The sequence below is a fragment of the Nerophis lumbriciformis genome, linkage group LG01 (genome assembly GCF_033978685.3).
Source record: "Nerophis lumbriciformis linkage group LG01, RoL_Nlum_v2.1, whole genome shotgun sequence".
Taxonomy (NCBI): Eukaryota; Metazoa; Chordata; class Actinopteri; order Syngnathiformes; family Syngnathidae; genus Nerophis; species Nerophis lumbriciformis.
Window position 1 is genome coordinate 13,256,653 of NC_084548.2, and position 20,848 is coordinate 13,277,500.

Below are 20,848 nucleotides of genomic sequence, written 5' to 3' on the forward strand. Positions count from 1 at the left end.
CCGACTGCAGCAACACAAACATAGCCGGTGTTTCATTGTTTACATTCCCAGAAGATGACAGTCAGGCTTTACCATTGGCCTGTGGAGAACTGGGACAACAGAGACTTTTACCAGGAGGACTTTGAGTTGGATGCGCAGACGCGGTACCGTGAGTACGCATGCAGCAGCGGCTTCCAAACATTTGATCGCTTGCCCGTACGTGCGTGCCGCTATGTGCATGTCACGTACGTAACTTTGGGGACTTTGGGGAAATATATGTGCTGTATGAACTTTGGGGAGGTGAACGGTACTTTGGGCTGTGGGATTGAGTGTGTTGTGCAGTTGTTTGAGTTGTATTGGCGGGTTATATGGACGGGAGGGGGGAGGTGTTTGTTATGCGGGATTAATTTGTGGCATATTAAATATAAGCCTGGTTGTGTTGTGGCTAATAGAGTATATATATGTCTTGTGTTTATTTACTGTTTTAGTCATTCCCAGCTGAATATCAGGTCCCACCCACCTCTCACAGCATCTTCCCTATCTGAATCGCTCCCACTGCCCTCTAGTCCTTCACTCTCACTTTCCTCATTCACAAATCTTTCATCCTCGCTCAAATTAATGAGGAAATCGTCGCTTTCTCTGTCCGAATCGCTCTCGCTGCTGGTGGCAATGATTGTTATCAATGTGCAGATGTGAGGAGCTCCACAACCTGTGACGTCACGATATTCGTCTGATACTTCCGGTACAGGCAAGGCTTTTTTATCAGCGACCTAAAGTTGCGAACTTTATCGTCGATGTTCTCTACTAAATCCTAAAAATATGGCAATATCATGAAATGATCAAGTATGACACATAGAATGGACCTGCTATCCCCGTTTAAATAAGAAAATCGCATTTCAGTAGGCCTTTAAATTGATTTCAATTCAATTCAATGGGATATGTTGATTTGAGATAAGTTGAGGTAATGATATAAAGTCGATTCATCGTGCCCATCCTTCTCCTGTCCTATGTGTTGTTTATAGTAACGTCTGACATATCACAGTGGGCAATGTTGAAATACCTCTGCCATTTTGGGATTCCATCCCCCGTGGCCGTCCTGCATCTGTCGCAGAATGTCCACCTCCAAGAGACATTTGACTTTATCACCCTGCTGGAAGGAGTGGCCATCAGCACTCTCCTGGCGCTGCAGCTCTGCATGCTCTCCTGAATGGACAGGCGGCGAAAACACCAGTCTGTTTTTTCCTTATTGTCCAACTATAGCAGTTATATAAAAGATTCAAATATTAACACAGGAATGGTCTTACCGAGCTTTGGTAAGTGGTCTTTGTAGTAGAAGCCTCCTTGGCCGTCCGACACGTACTTGAGGTCAACTTTGCCCTTATGCCCCATTCGGTAGACATTGGTGGTGCCATTAGTCCAGGTCACACTAGCCACGCTGCGACCAGATTCTGTATCCCAGCCACGAATATCCACTACCTTCCCAACCTTACCCTCCCCGCCTACACACACACACACACACACACATATGCAAGAGATAATCAGAGTGTTGGTAAACAAATTAAGAGGATCAGCCATCTTCCTAGGAGAGAAGTCATGCAGTTACATGAGGCATTTGGATAGGAAGGGGAAAAGTCAGTAATAGATCACAGTGGAAGTAAACATGCTGGTGAAAATAGAAGGCAGGGTGAGTATAAGCTGTGAGGTAATGACATGCCAGACACAAGTGTGTGAGGAAAGAAGTGACAAACAGACAACGACCACAGAATGGTACCACATCCCCATGTTAGGTTCTAGAAAAAGAACCCTCATCAGGCTGCCCCTGTGCCCAAACACACCCCTTTAAATCAGTGACCTAAACAGCTACATGGTGGGCTGAAGATTATTGCGCATGCTCACAACATCCTTAATGCACATACAGCATTTTAACCAGATTAGTGACTGAACAGAACCCCAGAGCGTTGTTCTTTAAGACACCAAAAGGAAATGTTCACCCAGAAATGGGAGGAGGGCTGCTGTTCCCAGAGACTGCAGCAACAGGAAACATAACTTCATCCATTCCGTATTTCCCAGAGGGAGGCATTGAATGGCTTTTATTTATGTATAACAACAGAAGGTCTGAAAGGGCACTTTTTTGGGGTTTGACCCAAAATAAATATGGTGGTGTACATCCATGGAAAGAAAGACATCTGTGCAACAGACACAGAAGATTCACTAACAAATTAGACACACGCAAACATAATAACACTAGATTTCATGAGTTAAAGAGATGGGAGCTTTGGTTACAATGGATAAAAAAAAGGCTTTGAAGAGGCAGTGATCCCCCAGGCAAGACAATGGGGGGGAAGGCAGCAGAGTCAACAATCCCCAAGGTTAAGGTGGTATAAAAACAGCCCTCCATCACACACACACCACTCACCGTCTTGGTTTCCCCAGTCCCAGTCAGGTCCACGAACCACCTTAACCCCCTGGAAGATTCCTTTGAGGATGATGCGCGGAAGGTTCTGCCTCGGTGCCAAGCTTACTCTGTGATGGAAGCATGGAGAGACAGCCAAGCAAACTATTTTTAATAACAATGATTATAATAATGTACTATCATGGACTATCAAGTCACAAGTGCAGCAACACAACACAATGAGTGTAACGTAACTCTGTAATAACATTTTACTACAGTACTATACTGTACACAGAGCAGAAAATGATCTACCAAACGTTTATACAAAGGATGCTTCGATCTATGCTACCGATTCCTAACATTCATGAGTGAGATCAGCCGATACCAATACCGATAGATGTTTTAACTGTACATTTTTCAATATATTTATTGCAAATGTTATTGACAGTTTGACAATATTAAGACAATATTTAAACTAGTTCCTTATTTTCGTTTGTTGCATACATTTGTTTGAGCAAAACAAAGCCAACAGTAAACAATAACTAAACAAAACCCATATGGAAACCCCGTTTCCATATGGGTTGGGAAATTGTGTTAGATGTAAATATAAACGGAATACAATGATTTGCAAATCATTTTCAACCCATATTCAGTTGAATATGCTACAAAGACAACGTATTTGATGTTCAAACTGATAAACTTTTTTTTTTTGCAAATAATCATTAACTTTAGAATTTGATGCCAGCAACACGTGACAAAGAAGTTGGGAAAGGTGGCAATAAATACTGATAAAGTTGAGGAATGCTCATCAAACACTTATTTGGAACATCCCACAGGTGAACAGGAAAATTGGGAACAGGTGGATGCCATGATTGGGTATAAAAGTAGATTCCATGAAATGCTCAGTCATTCACAAACAAGGATGGGGCGAGGGTCACCACTTTGTCAACAAATGCCTGAGCAAATTGTTGAACAGTTTAAGAAAAACCTTTCTCAACCAGCTATTGCAAGGAATTTAGGGATTTCACCATCTACGGTCCGTAATATAATCAAAGGGTTCAGAGAATCTGGAGAAATCACTGGACGTAAACAGCCAAGCCCGTGACCTTCAATCCCTCAGGCTGTACTGCATCAACAAGCGACATCAGTGTGTAAAGGATATCACCACATGGGCTCAGGAACACTTCAGAAACCCACTGTCAGTAACTACAGTCGGTCGCTACATCTGTAAGTGCAAGTTAAAACTCTCCTATGCAAGGCAAAAACCGTTTATCAACAACACCCAGAAACGCCGTCGGCTTCGCTGGGCCTGAGCTCATCTAAGATGGACTGATACAAAGTGGAAAAGTGTTCTGTGGTCTGACGAGTCCACATTTCAAATTGTTTTTGGAAACTGTGGACGTCGTGTCCTCCGGACCAAAGAGGAAAAGAACCCTCCGGATTGTTATAGGCGCAAAGTTGAAAAGCCAGCATCTGTGATGGTATGGGGGTGTATTAGTGCCCAAGACTTGGGTAACTTACACATCTGTGAAGGCGCCATTAATGCTGTAAGGTACATACAGGTTTTGGAGCAACATACTGTATGTTGCCATCCAAGCAACGTTACCATGGACACCCCTGCTTATTTCAGCAAGACAATGCCAAGCTACGTGTTACATCAACGTGGCTTCATAGTAAAAGAGTGCGAGTACTAGACTGGCCTGCCTGTAGTCCAGACCTGTCTCCCATTGAAAATGTGTGGCGCATTATGAAGCCAAAAATACCACAACGGAGACCCCCGGACTGTTGAACAACTTAAGCTGTACATCAAGCAAGAATGGGAAAGAATTCCACCTGAGAAGCTTAAAAAATGTGTCTCCTCAGTTCCCAAACGTTTACTGAGTGTTGTTAAAAGGAAAGGCCATGTAACACAGTGGTGAACATGCCCTTTCCCAACTACTTTGGCACGTGTTGCAGCCATGAAATTCTAAGTTAATTATTATTTGCAAAAAAAAATAAAGTTTATGAGTTTGAACATGAAATATCTTGTCTTTGTAGTGCATTCACATGAATATGGGTTGAAAAGGATTTGCAAATCATTGTATTCTGTTTGTATTTACATCTAACACAATTTCCCAACTCATATGGAAACGGGGTTTGTACTACTCATTGTAGTAGTTGTTGCCCTCAAAGTCCTCGAGGAAATTACTCACTTTTGTTAAATTAACAAAAAAACAAATACATGATTGTGAGAAAATAAAAATGTCGATCGTATACTGATATTGGTGTTGACACCATCAATTTAGGGATCGATCCGCCCTCTTATGTGACGTGTACTGATTGCAACAATGCTAATACACCAACAGTTGTTGTTATGTTATCCTCTCTCTAGATTCATATCAATCTACGTGTTCCTGTTAATAACTGCTTACTTTCTAATGCAATGCAGTTTCATCTACACTAATTTATTCTGTTGATTAGAGCTTAGCTATTAGCATGTCTGCTCCTGCTTGCTCTCAGTGTGTTACATGTGTAGCCTCGTCCTAATACATGATATTGATACTTGATAATGCTACATAACATATTAAGAAATGCAGTTCATTTGCCATAATAGAGGGAATTGTTTTTAATTTAGGGAAGCGGCTTTACACATTTAGCTGCCAGCGTCTCAGCAGCAGGACTAAAAATAAATACAATATTAGCCAGAGGGGATCAGAGTTTGTGATTGGCTCTGAAAGGCATTATTAATCAGTAATGGCGATCACATACTGTTTCAAGAAAATCAGCCGATACCGATCAGTGGCCGATAGATTGGCACATCTCTAGTTTATACACAGTGCAAATCCAGTAAAAAACAGATTATATAAATTGCTTGTATTACTAGCACACTGTACAGTGTTTTAATGTCATCCTTAGCTAACGGCATATAGACATGAATTAGATTTGACAAAATATTTACAGTCAAACTGTCAACAGGTCCCTTATAATCCTTAAAGTAAATATGCATTGTGGTTCTATTCTCCGAATCAGTACTCAAGCTGTACTCAGCAAAATAGTGTTGGGTAGAACAAAAGAATATATTTTTCTATGAGGTTGTCAGGGCTTGAGCCAGAAAGCATGTTGCTACACGCAATGATATCCACACCCTCTACTGCATATACACATGCAGAGCATTGAAAGCAAACATACCTTATGGTAAAGATTTGATCAGCTCTTGGAGCAAAGGAACTGCCTATTCCCATAATTTCTTGACACGCTCAAACGCTGACTTTCATTTCATCCAGATGACATCTTTGGATTGAGTCATTTGAAATCTAGTGGGGTCCAAAGTATAGTCCAGTGAATGCTGAGCTGAGCTTTGCTGCTATATCAGCTGCTATATCAGTCAGAATCAGAGAGAATTTCTTGTCAAGCTATACAATTGGAATCCACAGCGGAAGACGGCAGTCCACTTGTTTGTGAGAGTGCGACTGAGCTTAAAAAGAGTCATGTACCGGGAATAGTGTGTGCACCTGAAAACAGATGCTGGGAGGCTAATCCTTGAAAGCAGAGATTTAAGAATACAGGCCAGCTTGGGGCAATGCTTTGACAACATCTTACGCACTTAAGTTGACGGAAGTTCAGGGCAGGCGCACCGTCAAATGTCTTTGTTTATTCCGTTTGGGACTTTGTAATGACCCGTGTCAGTCGTTACAATACCACGCTTGACATGGCTTCACAAATTATTCCATTGGCAAAAGCAGGTACTACAGCAGACCTGGGCATTCTGCGGCCCGCGGGCCTTTTGGCCCTTTGTGCGTCCCTGTCCGGCCCGCGTGAGGCCAATCATAAATTACAAAATAAATTTAAAAAAGAATCTATGTCAAGTGTGCAATACAACGGTGCTGCTTTTGTTTTGAAAAGCGTTATTTGTATTACTTCAGTGTGGAAGTATGCGCGTGCGTGATTGTGAGTGAATGTGAACAGCTGCAATCACAAATGACAAAATAAAGTTGAAAAAACATCTATGTCGTGCGCGCAATACAACTGTGCTGCTTTTATTTTGAAAAGTGTTATTTATGGGCGTATGTCCGTGTGTAACCTGTGAGTGAAGGTGCACAGCGACAAGTGATGCAAAGTGTCGGAGGCAGATATTTACATATATCCGAATTTAAGTGTTACTTCTTTTATTTCATAATCATATTACAAAACAGCTAGTGTTTTTCTTCCAATTGTGGTCTTTTGGTTGTCTGCAAATACTGTGTGCTGACCTTGAATGTAAGAAAGAGAGATACTCCTTCTTCTTATCTATTCTTATGTCCAGGTGCGGAGGACAATGGGCATGTGTTTGGGCTGGAGGGACAAGACTGCGAGGGTGGGAGAGAGAGAGACTTTATAGAATAGAGGGTTTCCATTTTGGGGGGGAGACCATCTTAGCTGCGCGATTGAATGTTCTATGCTGGACTGGTCTCAGTATGTTTACAAAGCTTTGCAAATATATTACAAAATACCTATTCTGTCTCTGGTGGTTCTTCTACTCAGCTTTAAGTGTCGTAAAGAGCTTGGGAGCGACCAGCGACTTGAATTCCCTGGGAGGAACAACTGGTCCAAACGCAACAACGGTTACTCCCGAGACGCTAAAAAGAGAAAAGTTGACGTGTTTTCAACAAGACATGGACTGCCAAGCAACGTTCCCTCTAAGGTGCGCGCCTGCGCAATTGCGCACTGCTAAAGCGTCCTCTGCGCACAGCAAATATATGCCGCGCACCAAATCAAACCCATCTGAATTCTAAACAAAATAAAGACATTTATTGTGTGTAATTTTGCAATGCAACTCTGAGTGACAGTGAAAACAAGCGGCCCTAACGGTGTTCGTCAACACTGTTCAATTATTGTAACGTCTATTGAGATGCTTCGAGGACAGGAATTATATTGATCACTTTATTGAGCAAAACTGTTTATATTGGGCCATAACCACACCAAAACTTGAGTAAAAAACTTCTATCTCGAAAAACTAGTCATTTTCTGCCGTACAAAGCAGGCCAAAAGCAACTTGTCATCTGTCACCAACACGCATAGCACTAAGCCACTGGTGCGTTTATGGCCACACAAAAAGTCGGACAACTCAAACACCACACAAAGTTACACTATGACTCCTCAGTCATACGTGTTCTTATTTTACTGTCATTTATTATTAATGTTAATTTATTGATATTAATCATGGAATGCTGTTACTAGAGAAAGTTACAGGAATGCACACTTCATCCTATGCTTACATTTCATTGTGCAACATGAGGATGTTTAAGGGCAACTAAATGTGATCTCTGAAAGGGGTACAAATGATTTCCAAAGCAGTGCTTTTGGTAAAAAGTTAAGTTAGGTTAAATTAAAGTATTATTATTATTTTTACTTATTATTATTATTATTATTATTATTTATCTTACGGTATATATAAAAAATAATATTGAGCAAAATTTAATTGAAATATTGTCGATGTGGCCCTCCAGCAGTGCTCGGGTTGTTCATGGTAAAAAATAATTGCCCACCCCTGTACTCCAGGGTACTTTTTCCGGTAAGCATGTCCTCATTTTATTCCCAAAAGCGACAAATCTAACAACTTTTTGGGATGTTTTGAAGATATGAAAGCACTTGTTACTCTGCAGTGAATGCCCTCAATTAGCAGCGGGTGCTGCCTCGAAACTCTCCTCACAGGCAGTCAGGTTGACAAAAGCCTCACGCAGCAGTCCCGGCTGCAGTCAGAGCAGAGAGGAGACCCACACCCCTCCACGTCCAGACTGGAAATGAAAAGTGCAACGCTTCCGCTGTTTCCGTCTTGGTTTACAGAGCGAGATGTAAATATTTCTTCACTGTCATGTCACGTTAAAATAAATCCCTGCAAGGCCCTAATCTCATCGCTTATGTTAATTAGCCAGTCAGTCCGTGCATGACTGTCACAACCCTTCAGACTTTTGAGCAATATTGATACTGTAACAATGCAATCAGTTATGCAAATGAAGTGAAGACGCATCGAGCGATTTTTAGGACAGCCAATAGCTTCTTTCCTTACTGAGGAGTTGGCAACACTGCAGGTCATATTAGGTCTAGAAGATGTGTCTTTGCCACAACATTGTATTGCAGATTTTGACAAAAACGACTCCACAATCTCCTCTTTGCTTAATCGATCCAGTTTTTTGCTGCACTCAGTCTCCGCTCATAAAATATATCTTCTTTCTATGACCAAGCACATGCCAAAAAGTAAGTAACTACATTTTCATTCTCCCTCACTGTTGTTGTTTTCATAGTGTATCTTATTCCGACTAATGCCTTAAAGGCATCGTGATTTTTTATGGCTTCCGGTAGCACTACTTTGAAGAAGTCGAGCCGGAACTGTACAGTGGAAAAGAATGTGGCTACATGTCTATTGAGCATTAATACAGTATATGATATTGCTTTTTAAAGAATCTACTGTATATCATAGGGCTGGAAATCTACCTCCTGATACGATAAATGGCTCATGATAATGATATCTCAATATGGTGATTCTTTAATTATTGATCTATTGCTCGTAAATGTCCAATGTTCAATACAAAAACACACAACTTACAAACTGCAAGGTCCTTATCCGGCTTTGTCCCATCCACACTATAAAAGACAAAGTGAATTCCACACTCTTGATTTAACTGATGCATTACGACTCATATTAATTAGCGTTGTGGTGCATTTTGTCTTCTTCTGTGACTTTGGCCCAATTTTCAGCCACTTGCATAAGAGCAGCCCACTCCCTCAACTGATAAAACACAGGTGCCAAACTCAAACCCCAAAGGCCAGATGTGGCGCACCACATCCTTTAAAGTGGCCCGCCACAAACTTTAAAGGCCTACTGAAATGCGATTTCCTTATTTAAACGAGGATAGCAGGTCCATTCTATGTGTCATACTTGATCATTTCGCGATATTGCCATATTTTTGCTGAAAGGATTTAGTAGAGAACATCGACGATAAAGTTCGCAACTTTTTGTCGCCGATAAAAAAGCCTTGCCTGTACCGGAAGTAACAGACGATATGCGCGTGACGTCACAGGTTGTGGAGCTCCTCACATCTGCACATTGTTTACAATCATGGCCACCAGCAGCGAGAGCGATTCGGACCGAGAAAGCGACGATTTCCCCATTAATTTGAGCGAGGATGAAAGATTCGTGGATGAGGAAAGTGAGAGTGAAGGACTAGAGGGCAGTGGGAGCGATTCAGATAGGGAAGATGCTGTGAGAGGCGGGTGGGACCTGATATTCAGCTGGGAATGACTAAAACAGTAAATAAACACAAGACATATATATACTCTATTAGCCACAACACAACCAGGCTTATATTTAATATGCCACAAATTAATCCCGCATAACAAACACCTCCCCCTGCACAACACACTCAATCCCACAGCCCAAAGTACCGTTCACCTCCCCAAAGTTCATACAGCACATATATTTCCCCAAAGTCCCCAAAGTTACGTACGTGACATGCACATAGCGGCACGCACGTACGGGCAAGCCATCAAATGTTTGGAAGCCGCAGCTGCATGCGTACTCACGGTACCGCGTCTGCGCATCCAACTCAAAGTCCTCCTGGTAAGAGTCTCTGTTGTCCCAGTTCTCCACAGGCCAATGGTAAAGCCTGACTGTCATCTTTCGGGAATGTAAACAATGAAACACCGGCTGTGTTATCCGGCACAACAGTCCGGGGGTGCATTCTACGGCGGGGGTGCGTTATCCGGTACAACACCTGCCGCAATATACCGCTTCCCACCTACAGCTTTCTTCTTTGCTGTCTCCATCGTTCATTGAACAAATTGCAAAAGATTCACCAACACAGATGTCCAGAATTTTGGGATGAAAACAGACGACTTAATAGCTGGCCACCATGCTGTCCCAAAATGTCCTCCACAATCCATGACGTCATACGCTGACGTCATCATACCGAGACGTTTTCAGCAGGATATTTCGCGCGAAATTTAAAATTGCACTTTAGTAAGCTAACCCGGCCGTATTGGCATGTGTTGCAATGTTAAGATTTCATCATTGATGTATAAACTATCAGACTGCGTGGTCGATAGTAGTGGGTTTCAGTAGGCCTTTAAAGTGGACACATTCTGTGGGTGGCAATAATAAAGCACTGTCTGTTTAAAAGTATTTGTTCTTTCAATTTTGACAAAGAAATGTACTGCATTCTAATGCATATGTGCTGTTTCAAGCATTTTTATTTTTTTTTGGTTATCAAAAATAAATATGTATCTGCTTGTCACCTAGACTTATCATTTCAAAGCAAGTTATCTATCAATCTGAAAAATATAATAATCCAAAATAGTCACCTATTCAAATTTTTTAACAAGGCTAATATTTGTTTATTTTCATACACATTCATTGTTGCCCTCTTAGGTCAGCCATAATGATGATGTGGCGCTCAATAAAAACGACTTACCAAGGACAAAAAATAAAATAAGTTAATGGAAAGGAAAAAAGATATGCAGGGAGAGCGCTTCAATAATAATATCATAAGGTTAAATATCACAATATCATCTTATCTTACTGAATATCAGAAAAGCTTCACCACCACCACAAGTCTTGTAAACCACTATTACAACACAAGCACTGCCTTTGAGCTGATTTGACCGGCGTTTGTTTGTTTCACACCACACTTTATTTGACATAATCTAGCAGCATTCTAAGAAAGACAACAGCTATTTCCAGGGATCAAGATTTCTAATCCTAAAGGAGCAAATGTCACCTTTACGACCAGATGGGATCAACGCAGGAGAGCTACAACTACTAAGTGTTAGATTTACCCCAGCAATAGATTTGTGTGTTTTATTTGTCCTTTTAGCATTTCAAAATGGTGTCAGTGATACTAAAGAGGACAAGTGTGATGTCAATAGAGTTGACCAGGGGAACTTACCACCGAAATCGTTAAACACTCACACATTTCACTGTTGAGTTTTAAAGGGGAACATTATCACCAGACCTATGTAAGCGTCAATATATACCTTGATGTTGCAGAAAAAAGACCATATATTTTTTTAACCGATTTCCGAACTCTAAATGGGTGAATTTTGGCGAATTAAACGCCTTTCTAATATTCGCTCTCGGAGCGATGACGTCACAACGTGGACCACATCGGGAAGCAATCCGCCATTTTCTCAAACACCGAGTAAAATCAGCTCTGTTATTTTCCGTTTTTTCGACTGTTTTCCACACCTTGGAGACATCATGCCTCGTCGGTGTGTTGTCGGAGGGTGTAACAACACGAACAGGGACGGATTCAAGTTGCACCAGTGGCCCAAAGATGCGAAAGTGGCAAGAAATTGGACGTTTGTTCCGCACACTTTATCGACAAAAGCTATGCTACGACAGAGATGGCAAGAATGTGTGGATATCCTGCGACACTCAAAGCAGATGCATTTCCAACGATAAAGTCAAAGAAATCTGCCGCCAGACCCCCATTGAATCTGCCGGAGTGTGTGAGCAATTCAGGGACAAAGGCACTCGGTAGCACGGCAAGCAATGGCGGCAGTTTGTTCCCGCAGACGAGCGAGCTAAACCCCCTATCGACCCTAGCTTCCCTGGCCTGCTGACATCAACTCCAAAACTGGACAGATCAGCTTTCAGGAAAAGAGCGCGGATGAGGGTATGTCTACAGAATATATTACCGTAATTGATGAAAATTGGGCTGTCTGCACTCTCAAAGTGCATGTTGTTGCCAAATGTATTTCATATGCTGTAAACCTAGTTCACAGTTGTTAGTTTCCTTTAATGCCAAACAAACACATACCAATCGTTGGTTAGAAGGCGATCGCCGATTTCGTCCTCGCTTTCTCCCGTGTCGCTGGCTGTCGTGTCGTTTTCGTCGGTTTCGCTTGCATACGGTTCAAACCGATATGGCTCAATAGCTTCAGTTTCTTCTTCAATTTCGTTTTCGCTACCTGCCTCCACACTACAACCATCCGTTTCAATACATTCGTAATCTGTTGAATCGCTTAAGCCGCTGAAATCCGAGTCTGAATCCGAGCTAATGTCGCTATAGCTTGCTGTTCTTTCCGCCATGTTTGTTTGTGTTGGCTTCACTATGTGACGTCACAGGAAAATGGACGGGTGTATATAACGATGGTTAAAATCAGGTACTTTGAAGCTTTTTTTAGGGATATTGCGTGATGGGTAAAATTTTGAAAAAAACTTCGAAAAATATAACAAGCCACTGGAAACTGATTTTTAATGGTTTTAACCATTCTGAAATTGTGATAATGTTCCCCTTTAAGAATTACAGTTATTTACAAAACATACTTTTGCACTTTTTTTTGACAGTTAAATAATGCTCAAATGTTATGGATGTGGTTTAAAATGTTGAAAATTAAAAAAGTAACTAATGGGTGCCACCATTGTTGTGTGAACAATCTATCTATTCCGTGTTTGCGAGTGGAAAATGGCTTCCTATTTATAGGTGGAAAATAAAGATCTTCTGGTGGGCAGGATTATTGAATGCCCATTTTAGCTTAAGCTCTTCAAATGAGACAGTAGTGGAAAGTATTATGTAAGTATTAGGCAACATAAACAAGTCACTGATTACTTAGGAAAAAACTAGCATTGTCTGACCAGCAAACAGACGACCGGCGCTGGATGTGTTGTAATGAAGCAGTGGAGGCCAGGCAGCTTGGTAGGCAAGAGCAAGATTAAGCTGTGAGATGACCTGATAAGTTCCTAGAAACTGCGTGTGGGTGGTTGTTCTGTTGGAGAGCCGATTATCTGACTGCATAGACCGGCTGCAGGTAATCTAATGCTAGTGCCATATACTGATGTACAAAACAAATAAAACCACAATATCAAATTAACACGGTCTGCAAAACACACCAAATGAATATGAACTAAATAACTGTGTGTTTTTTTTAGAAGCAGCAGGACTTACAGTATTGATGCTTGAACAACACATGAGCTTCCAGCTAGGTGGCAGCAATAATCAAACTAATCTACCTATTCAACCTACTGTACTGTTCAAAACAAGTGACTATAACCAGAATAAAAAAACAGGAAATATGTCGAATCAACATAGTCCTTGGCTTTACACTAACTGTATTTTGATACTGATTGTATGCAGAATGCGAATGTCAACATTTCCTACAGTTGTTTGTATGGATAAATCCATTTCCTAACATCATTTCAATTCATTCATTTCTGTCACACTGCGGTAAGGGAAGTCCTGTTTTGGGGTTGTCTGGCAAACTTCCTGTTTTAATATTGAAAGTCTAATCCTCCTCTCGTTTCAGGCCACTTGCCCTTCCTCCTGTGTCACTGGTCTGATGTCTTTCCTAATTGCCTGATTGTGCCCACCTGTGTCACCCTCCCTCATCTTGGTGTATATAGCCCTCGTCTTCCCCTGTCTTGTTGCCAGAGTACCGTATTTTTCAGACTATAAGTCATACTTGCCAACCTTGAGACCTCCAATTTCGGGAGGTGGGGGGTGGGGGGTGGGTGCGGGGGGCGTGGTTGGGGCGGGGGCGTGGTTGGGGGCGTGGTTAAGAGGGGAGGAGTATATTTACAGCTAGAATTCACCAAGTCAAGTATTTCATATATATATATATATATATATATATCCCTGCGACCCCGAAGGGAATAAGCGGTAGTAAATGGATGGATGGATGGATGGATATATATATATATATAAGAAATAATTGACTTTCAGTGAATTCTAGCTACATATATATATATATATATACATATATATATATATATATATATATATATATATATATATATATATATATATATATATATATATAAAAGAAATACTTGAATTTCAGTGTTCATTTATTTACACATATACACACACATAACACTCATCTACTCATTGTTGAGTTAAGGGTTGAATTGTCCATCCTTGTTCTATTCTGTCACTATCTTTCTAACCATGCTGTACACCCTCTCTGATTATGCAATGCTGTGTGGCACGCACAAAAGTGCTTTCATCAAATGCACTAGATGGCAGTATTGTCCTGTTTAAGAGTGTCACAACATTGCTGTTTACGGCAGACGGACTGCTTTACTGTAGACGTTCTTTATATTGTGGGAAAGCGGACTCAGGTCCGCATGGAGCTGGAGGGGGCGTGGCCTCCAGCTCCGCCTGAATTTCGGGAGATTTTCGGGAGAAAATTTGTCCCGGGAGGTTTTCGAGAGAGGCGCTGAATTTCGGGAGTCTCCCGGAAAATCCGGGAGGGTTGGCAAGTATGCTATAAGTCGCAGTTTTTTTCATAGTTTGGCCGGGCTCCAGTGCGATTTATATGTTTTTTTCCTTCTTTATTTTGCATTTTCGCCAGGTGCGACTTATACTCCGGTGCGACTTATACTCCGAAAAATACGGTATATCGTCTTGTCGCGTACCTCCAGCCGTCTTCCACAGCCTTGTCCAAGTTGTTAAGTATTGCCTCACTTTATTCCTTAATTTCTTTGTACTCTCTGAAGAAGAGTGATTTTGAGTTGCTAAAGTTTTTTGGTCAGTTTTTTTTTAGCTAGTTTCATAGTGCTCTGGAGTGATGGGTTGATGAGGCGTCATGAAGCGTTTCGACTAGGGATGTCCGCTTTTTGCCGATAGCCAATATTGTCCAACTCTTTCATTACTGATACCGATATAAACCGATACTGATATATACAGTCGTGGAATTAACACATTATTATGCCTAATTTGGACAACCAGGTATGGTGAAGATAAGGTTTTTTTTTTTTAAATTAATAAAATAAAATAAGAAAAAAATTAACAACATTTTCTTGAATAAAAAAGAAAGTAAAACAATATAAAAACAGTTACATAGAAAACCAGTAATTAATGAAAATGAGTCAAATTAACTGTTAAAGGTTAGTACTATTAGTGGACCAGCAGCACGCACAATCATGTGTGCTTACGGACTGTATCCCTTGCAGACTGTATTGATATATATTATTATTATTAATATAGGAACCAGAATATTAATAACAGAAAGAAACAACCCTTTTGTGTGAATGAGTGTAAATGGGGGAGGGAGGTTTTTTGGGTTGGTGCACTAATTGTAAGTGTATCTCTAATAAGTACATTAAAATTCACCATGATGGAGATTTATGGGAGCAGTATCAAGCCGCCTGGGCCTAAGCCGAAGCCTAAGCCGAAACCTAGCGTTAATAGAGACGACCGCAGCAAACGTAAAGCAACAGGACTGGTGAGAACGTACTTAAAAAGAGGCATCGGTTTGAAAGAAAATACTTTAGGGCGAAATAACTTTACGATAAAAAAGTTTTTGCTTATGTTTAACTTCATGGTTTATCTCAAGGCACAGGTAACAGTTAGTTAATTTTTATGATTTCTTAGTAGAAAAAATGCACTTAATCACTGTAACCCTGATTTCTTTACGTTCTACAATTGAATGTTGCCTTTTTAAGTGGCATGCACTGATTGCACTATTTTATAGCTTCATTACGGTAAGGGAAAAATATAATCATATTTATTTTTTTGTCACAAGAGAAGTGACTCCACTTATTTTGGTGTTGTTGCTAATGGAAATTAAATCCTATATTGAGAATGTTTAAGCTGCTTGTTGTCTATCTATAAAATATTTGAAAAGTTGAAAAATATATAAATTCCAAAGATTGTTTGCTCTACGCAATGATTCTTATTGATTGCACGGGTCAAAATTATAGTAGAAAGTGTATTTCTACTCAAATTAGGGTTTATTAGGTAAAAAAATATATAAATTGACATTATCCTTATGCCTATAATAGATGTATGTCCTGTTAGAGTGTACCGTATTTTCGGAGTATAAGTCGCACCTGCCGAAAATGCATAACCTACTCAGTGGCCTAGTGGTTAGAGTGATCGGTAGGTTGTGAGTTCAAACCCTGGCCGAGTCATACCAAAGACTATAAAAATGGGACCCATTACCTCCCTGCTTGGCACTCAGCATCAAGGGTTGGAATTGGGGGTTAAATCACAAAAAATGATTCCCGGGCACAGCCACCGCTGCTGCCCACTGCTCCCCTCACCTCCCAGGGGGTGAACAAGGGTGATGGGTCAAATGCAGATAATAATTTCGCCACACCTAGTGTGTGTTTGACAATCATTGGTACTTTAACTTTAACTTTACTTTTAACTTTACTTTAACTGTAACTTTTTACTTTAACTTTTAACTTTACTTTAACTTTTAACTTTACTTTAACTTTTAACTTTAACTTTACTTTAACTTTTTAACTTTAACTTTTTAACTTTAACTTTAACTTTAACTTTAACTTTAACTTTAAAGAAGGAAAAAAACATATATAAGTCGCACTGGAGCCCGGCCAAACTATGACAAAAACTGCGACTTACAGTCCGGAAAATACGGTATATATTTTAGGCAAAAGTGTTAAAATGTTAAATTAATTTACTCTCACGGAATCTTTTGTAAACATACGGTATATTCATAAATATCGGCAATCGTTAATCGGTTGTAAAGGTCTGAAAATGATCGGTTATCGGTTCAAATTCCCCTAATTGTGCATCGCTAACTTTACCGGCCTTTCATTGTGTACTACAATACTACCTCGGGCCTCGATTAAGTATATAATTTTCTGTGAACCACAAATTGATCTACTAGCAGCATGCGTAAATATCTAATACAAGCATCACACGAATATCAATCAATCAATCAATCAATCAATGTTTATTTATATAGTCATAAATCACAAGTGTCTCAAAGGGCCACAACGACATCCTCGGTACAAATATGCCTTTATATGAAACTGTTCTCCATGTCCACTGTACCCATAAGTAATGGAGAAACAACAAGCAGATCCACTCATACAAAGCACCAGGCTAAATAAGTCATGTAATGAAAATACCAGCGGGTCCCATGACTGCACCGCTCTGAATTACCGCAGGGGTAGGAACAAGACAATCTGATCTGGCGAAAAATTATCAAACATTGTACAGAGGTTCTCTCTTCCATTAATCTGACAAGAAAAAGAACTGACTTTCATGTGATGCCCTCGCAGATTTAAACACTCCAGTTCCATTAATAAATTTGGTGTCCGTTCAAGGAACATATAAGAGAAACCAAATTCCTGACAGTTTGATTCACTGATCGATCAGATTTGCAGATATACAGTTAAGCATGGCGGTGGTAGAGTTATGATCTGAGTTCTGCGGTCCATTGAGGGGAAAACATAAATTCCAACATGCACGGTGACATTGTGAAGCAGAAGCATGAAACCCTCCTCCAAACTGGGTCAGTTTTCCAACATGATAACGTGCCCAAACACACCTACATGATGATAAGTGCCTTTTGGTGAAGTTGTGACGGAATAGTATCAAGGTGTCTAACATCCACCAGCGCCACAAGGATGTCATTATGGAAGAGGATTCCAGAAACAAGCTGTACAGCTCCTGTGAATTCCATGCCAAAGAGGATTAAGACAGTGCTAAATAACAATGGTGCTCACACTAAATATTCACACTTTGGTCATGTTCGCTCGAGTGTACTCACTTGTGTTGCCATTTATTGAGAAAATAATGGCTTTGTGTTGAATTATTTTCAGAGAATATTAACTTTATACTGCTATGAAAGTTGTACACTGAGTACTTCAAAGTATATCCAAGGTTCATTTCGATACTATTGTCCCTTTATATATATTGGAATACAATTACTGCTGAAAATTTGATGATTTTTGGATTAAGTGAAAAATCTTCAATTTCCACCACAGATATCAGACCAATTTACCCTGAAAGAAAAGTACATTGGTACCTCAACTGAAGAGTGTTTTGATATAAGAGCTGTCTATTGATTATTTGTTATGTTTTAAGGCAGGGGCGTCAAACTCATTTTCATTGAGGGCCACATCGCAGTAATGGCTGCTTTCGGAGGGCCGATTAAAACAAAAAATTAAATGAAATTATGCATGCGGGTAATAGCCTGTGATTAGGGCTGCAACTAACGATTAATTTGATCATCGATTAATCTGTCGATTATTACTTCGATTAATCGATTAATAATCGGATAAAAGAGACAAACTACATTTCTATCCTTTCCAGTATTTTATTGAAAAAAAAACCCAGCATACTGGCACCATACTTATTTTGATTAATGTTTCTCAGCTGTTTGTAAATGTTGCAGTTTATAAATAAAGGTTTATAAAAAAATAAAAAATAAAATAAAAAATAATTAAAAAAAAAAATTTTAAAAAAAGCCTCTGCGCATGCGCATAGCATAGATCCAACAAATCGATGACTAAATTAATCGGCAACTATTTTTATAATCGATTTTAATCGATTTAATCTATTAATTGTTGCAGCCCTACCCTGTGATTAATCGAAATGCATATGCATTTGATTATTAGATTTTTTTTATGTAAACTTGCTTTAAAATTATGAATAAAGGTGACAAGCAGATATTTAACTATTTCTTTTTATCTCACAAAAATAGTTTTTCAATACAGTATATAACAATACAATAGGCATGATCAGATAATATTAAAGTTTGAAATATGCATTTTTTTCTGTCAAAATGGAAAGAACGAATGCATTTAGTAAAAAACAAACAAAGAAAAAAATAAAAGTATTTTATTGAATCCTATTTTTTTCAGGCTTTCATAGGCCACATAAAATGATGTGGAGGGCCAAAACTGGCCCCCGGGCCTTGAGTTTGACACCTGGTCTTTAAGGTGTCATATTATGATATATTTTCTACATTTAAAACACTTTCTTGTAGTTTACATAAAATGTAATGGTAGTGTTTTTGTAAAAATGTTGCACATATTTAGGTTTACAGAACATTTTCAAGCCAATTTCTGACCGTCTCTCGAGAATGTGCCGTTTTTCGGGCAGACATATTTACATGTTGAAGCCCTCCTCCAGGCCAAGCTGCCTTTGGCTGCGTCTCCACCCGTCCGTCATGTCGTAGTTTTTACCGTTTCAATAGCGAGTCTATCTACAGATATAAATTACAACTACCGTATTTTTCGGGGTATAAGTCGCACTGGAGTATAAGTCGCACCGGCCGAAAATGCATAATAAAGAAGGAAAAAAACATATATAAGTCACACTGGAGTATAAGTCGCACCACGATATTTTCCCGATTCAAAAGGATTCTCTATTCATTCAATACATAGGATTTCAGCAGGATCTACCCCAGTCTGCTGACATGCAAGCAGAGTAGTAGATTTTTGTAAAAAGCTTTTATAATTGTAAAGGACAATGTTTTATCAACTGATTGCAATAATGTAAATTTGTTTTAACTATTAAATGAACCAAAAATATGACTTATTTCATCTTTGTGAAAATATTGGACACAGTGTGTTGTCAAGCTTTTGAGATGTGATGCAAGTGTAAGCCACTGTGACTCTAGTGTTCATTTTTTCTTATTTTTATAAATGTCTAATGATAATGTCAATGAGGGATTTTTAATCACTGCTATGTTGAAATTGTAACTAATATTGATACTGTTGTTGATAATATTAATTTCTGTTTCACTACTTTTGGTTTGTTCTGTGTCGTGTTTTTGTCTCCTCTCAATTGCTCTGTTTATTGCAGTTCTGAGTGTTGCTGGGTCGAGTTTGGTTTTGGAATTGGATTGCATTGTTATGGTATTGCTGTGTATTGTTTTGTTGGATTGATTAATAAAAAAAATAAAAAAAATAAAAAACAAAAGGATTAAAAAAAAAACATTAAAATGTTTTTTTAAAATCCATTTTTTTTAAATGAGAATCGATTCTGAATCGCACAACGTGAGAATCGCGATTCGAATTCGAATCGATTTTTTCCCACACCCCTATACTGTAATGTGACCCAACCAGTAACAACAGTCTGCGACATTGCTTCATCCATTTAAAAAAAAAAAAAAATCCTGCCAATTCGGTGATGTTTAAAAAACATTCATTCTCCTGTACTTTCTGTAGCATAGAATCTTAATTTAGGGATTTTACATGCATAACATAATTTCAGTGTCAGAAAATAATTATTCACGCCATTCGCGACATACTGTTTACAAGACGTCAAGCAATCACGAGCCGGCAATTGGCCCTGGACCACACCAAACTGTAAGAAAATCTGGGTCATACTGTATGTATCACCTCATTAAAATGAGCACAGGCCATCCAGCTGACATTCAGACACTGCTCGCAGCTGTTTGTAGCGTTACAGTGTACTGATGCAGAAGACTGCGTTCTGAAGAGAGAACTCACGTCAGTAAATTTGGATACACAGGACACTTGGAATTCAGCTCACTAAGCGTTTATGTATATATCGTTTGCACATGCTGAAACATTCATCACTTTTTTTGTAATGAAGTCAACTTCTTGCAATTATGGTGACAATAATACAGGCTTTATGATCATGTCTAGTCTTACTAATTGTAATCATAAATCACAGCATTATCTTTGTACGCAGGCGTTGGCTACCCTCTAAAAGTTTTAAACTAGAATAGCACAATTTAAACAGGTCATAATATATTGTCTGTGTGTCGTGAATATTAATGATCATTCTTGTGATG

General features: G+C 39.5%; 1 protein-coding gene across 2 annotated transcripts in view; it reads right to left on the reverse strand.

The window, feature by feature from the left end:
* mib2 (MIB E3 ubiquitin protein ligase 2) overlaps positions 1-20,848 on the reverse strand; it is a 138,813-nt gene that overhangs the window by 52,350 nt on the left and 65,615 nt on the right. For both annotated transcript variants that reach the window (XM_061975259.1, XM_061975250.1), the window contains exons 4-6: positions 2,396-2,502; positions 1,284-1,478; positions 1,040-1,182 (exon numbers count right to left, since the gene is read on the reverse strand). In XM_061975259.1, coding sequence (XP_061831243.1) covers positions 1,040-1,182; positions 1,284-1,478; positions 2,396-2,502 — 445 coding nt within the window. The remainder of the gene's footprint in view (positions 1-1,039; positions 1,183-1,283; positions 1,479-2,395; positions 2,503-20,848) is intronic.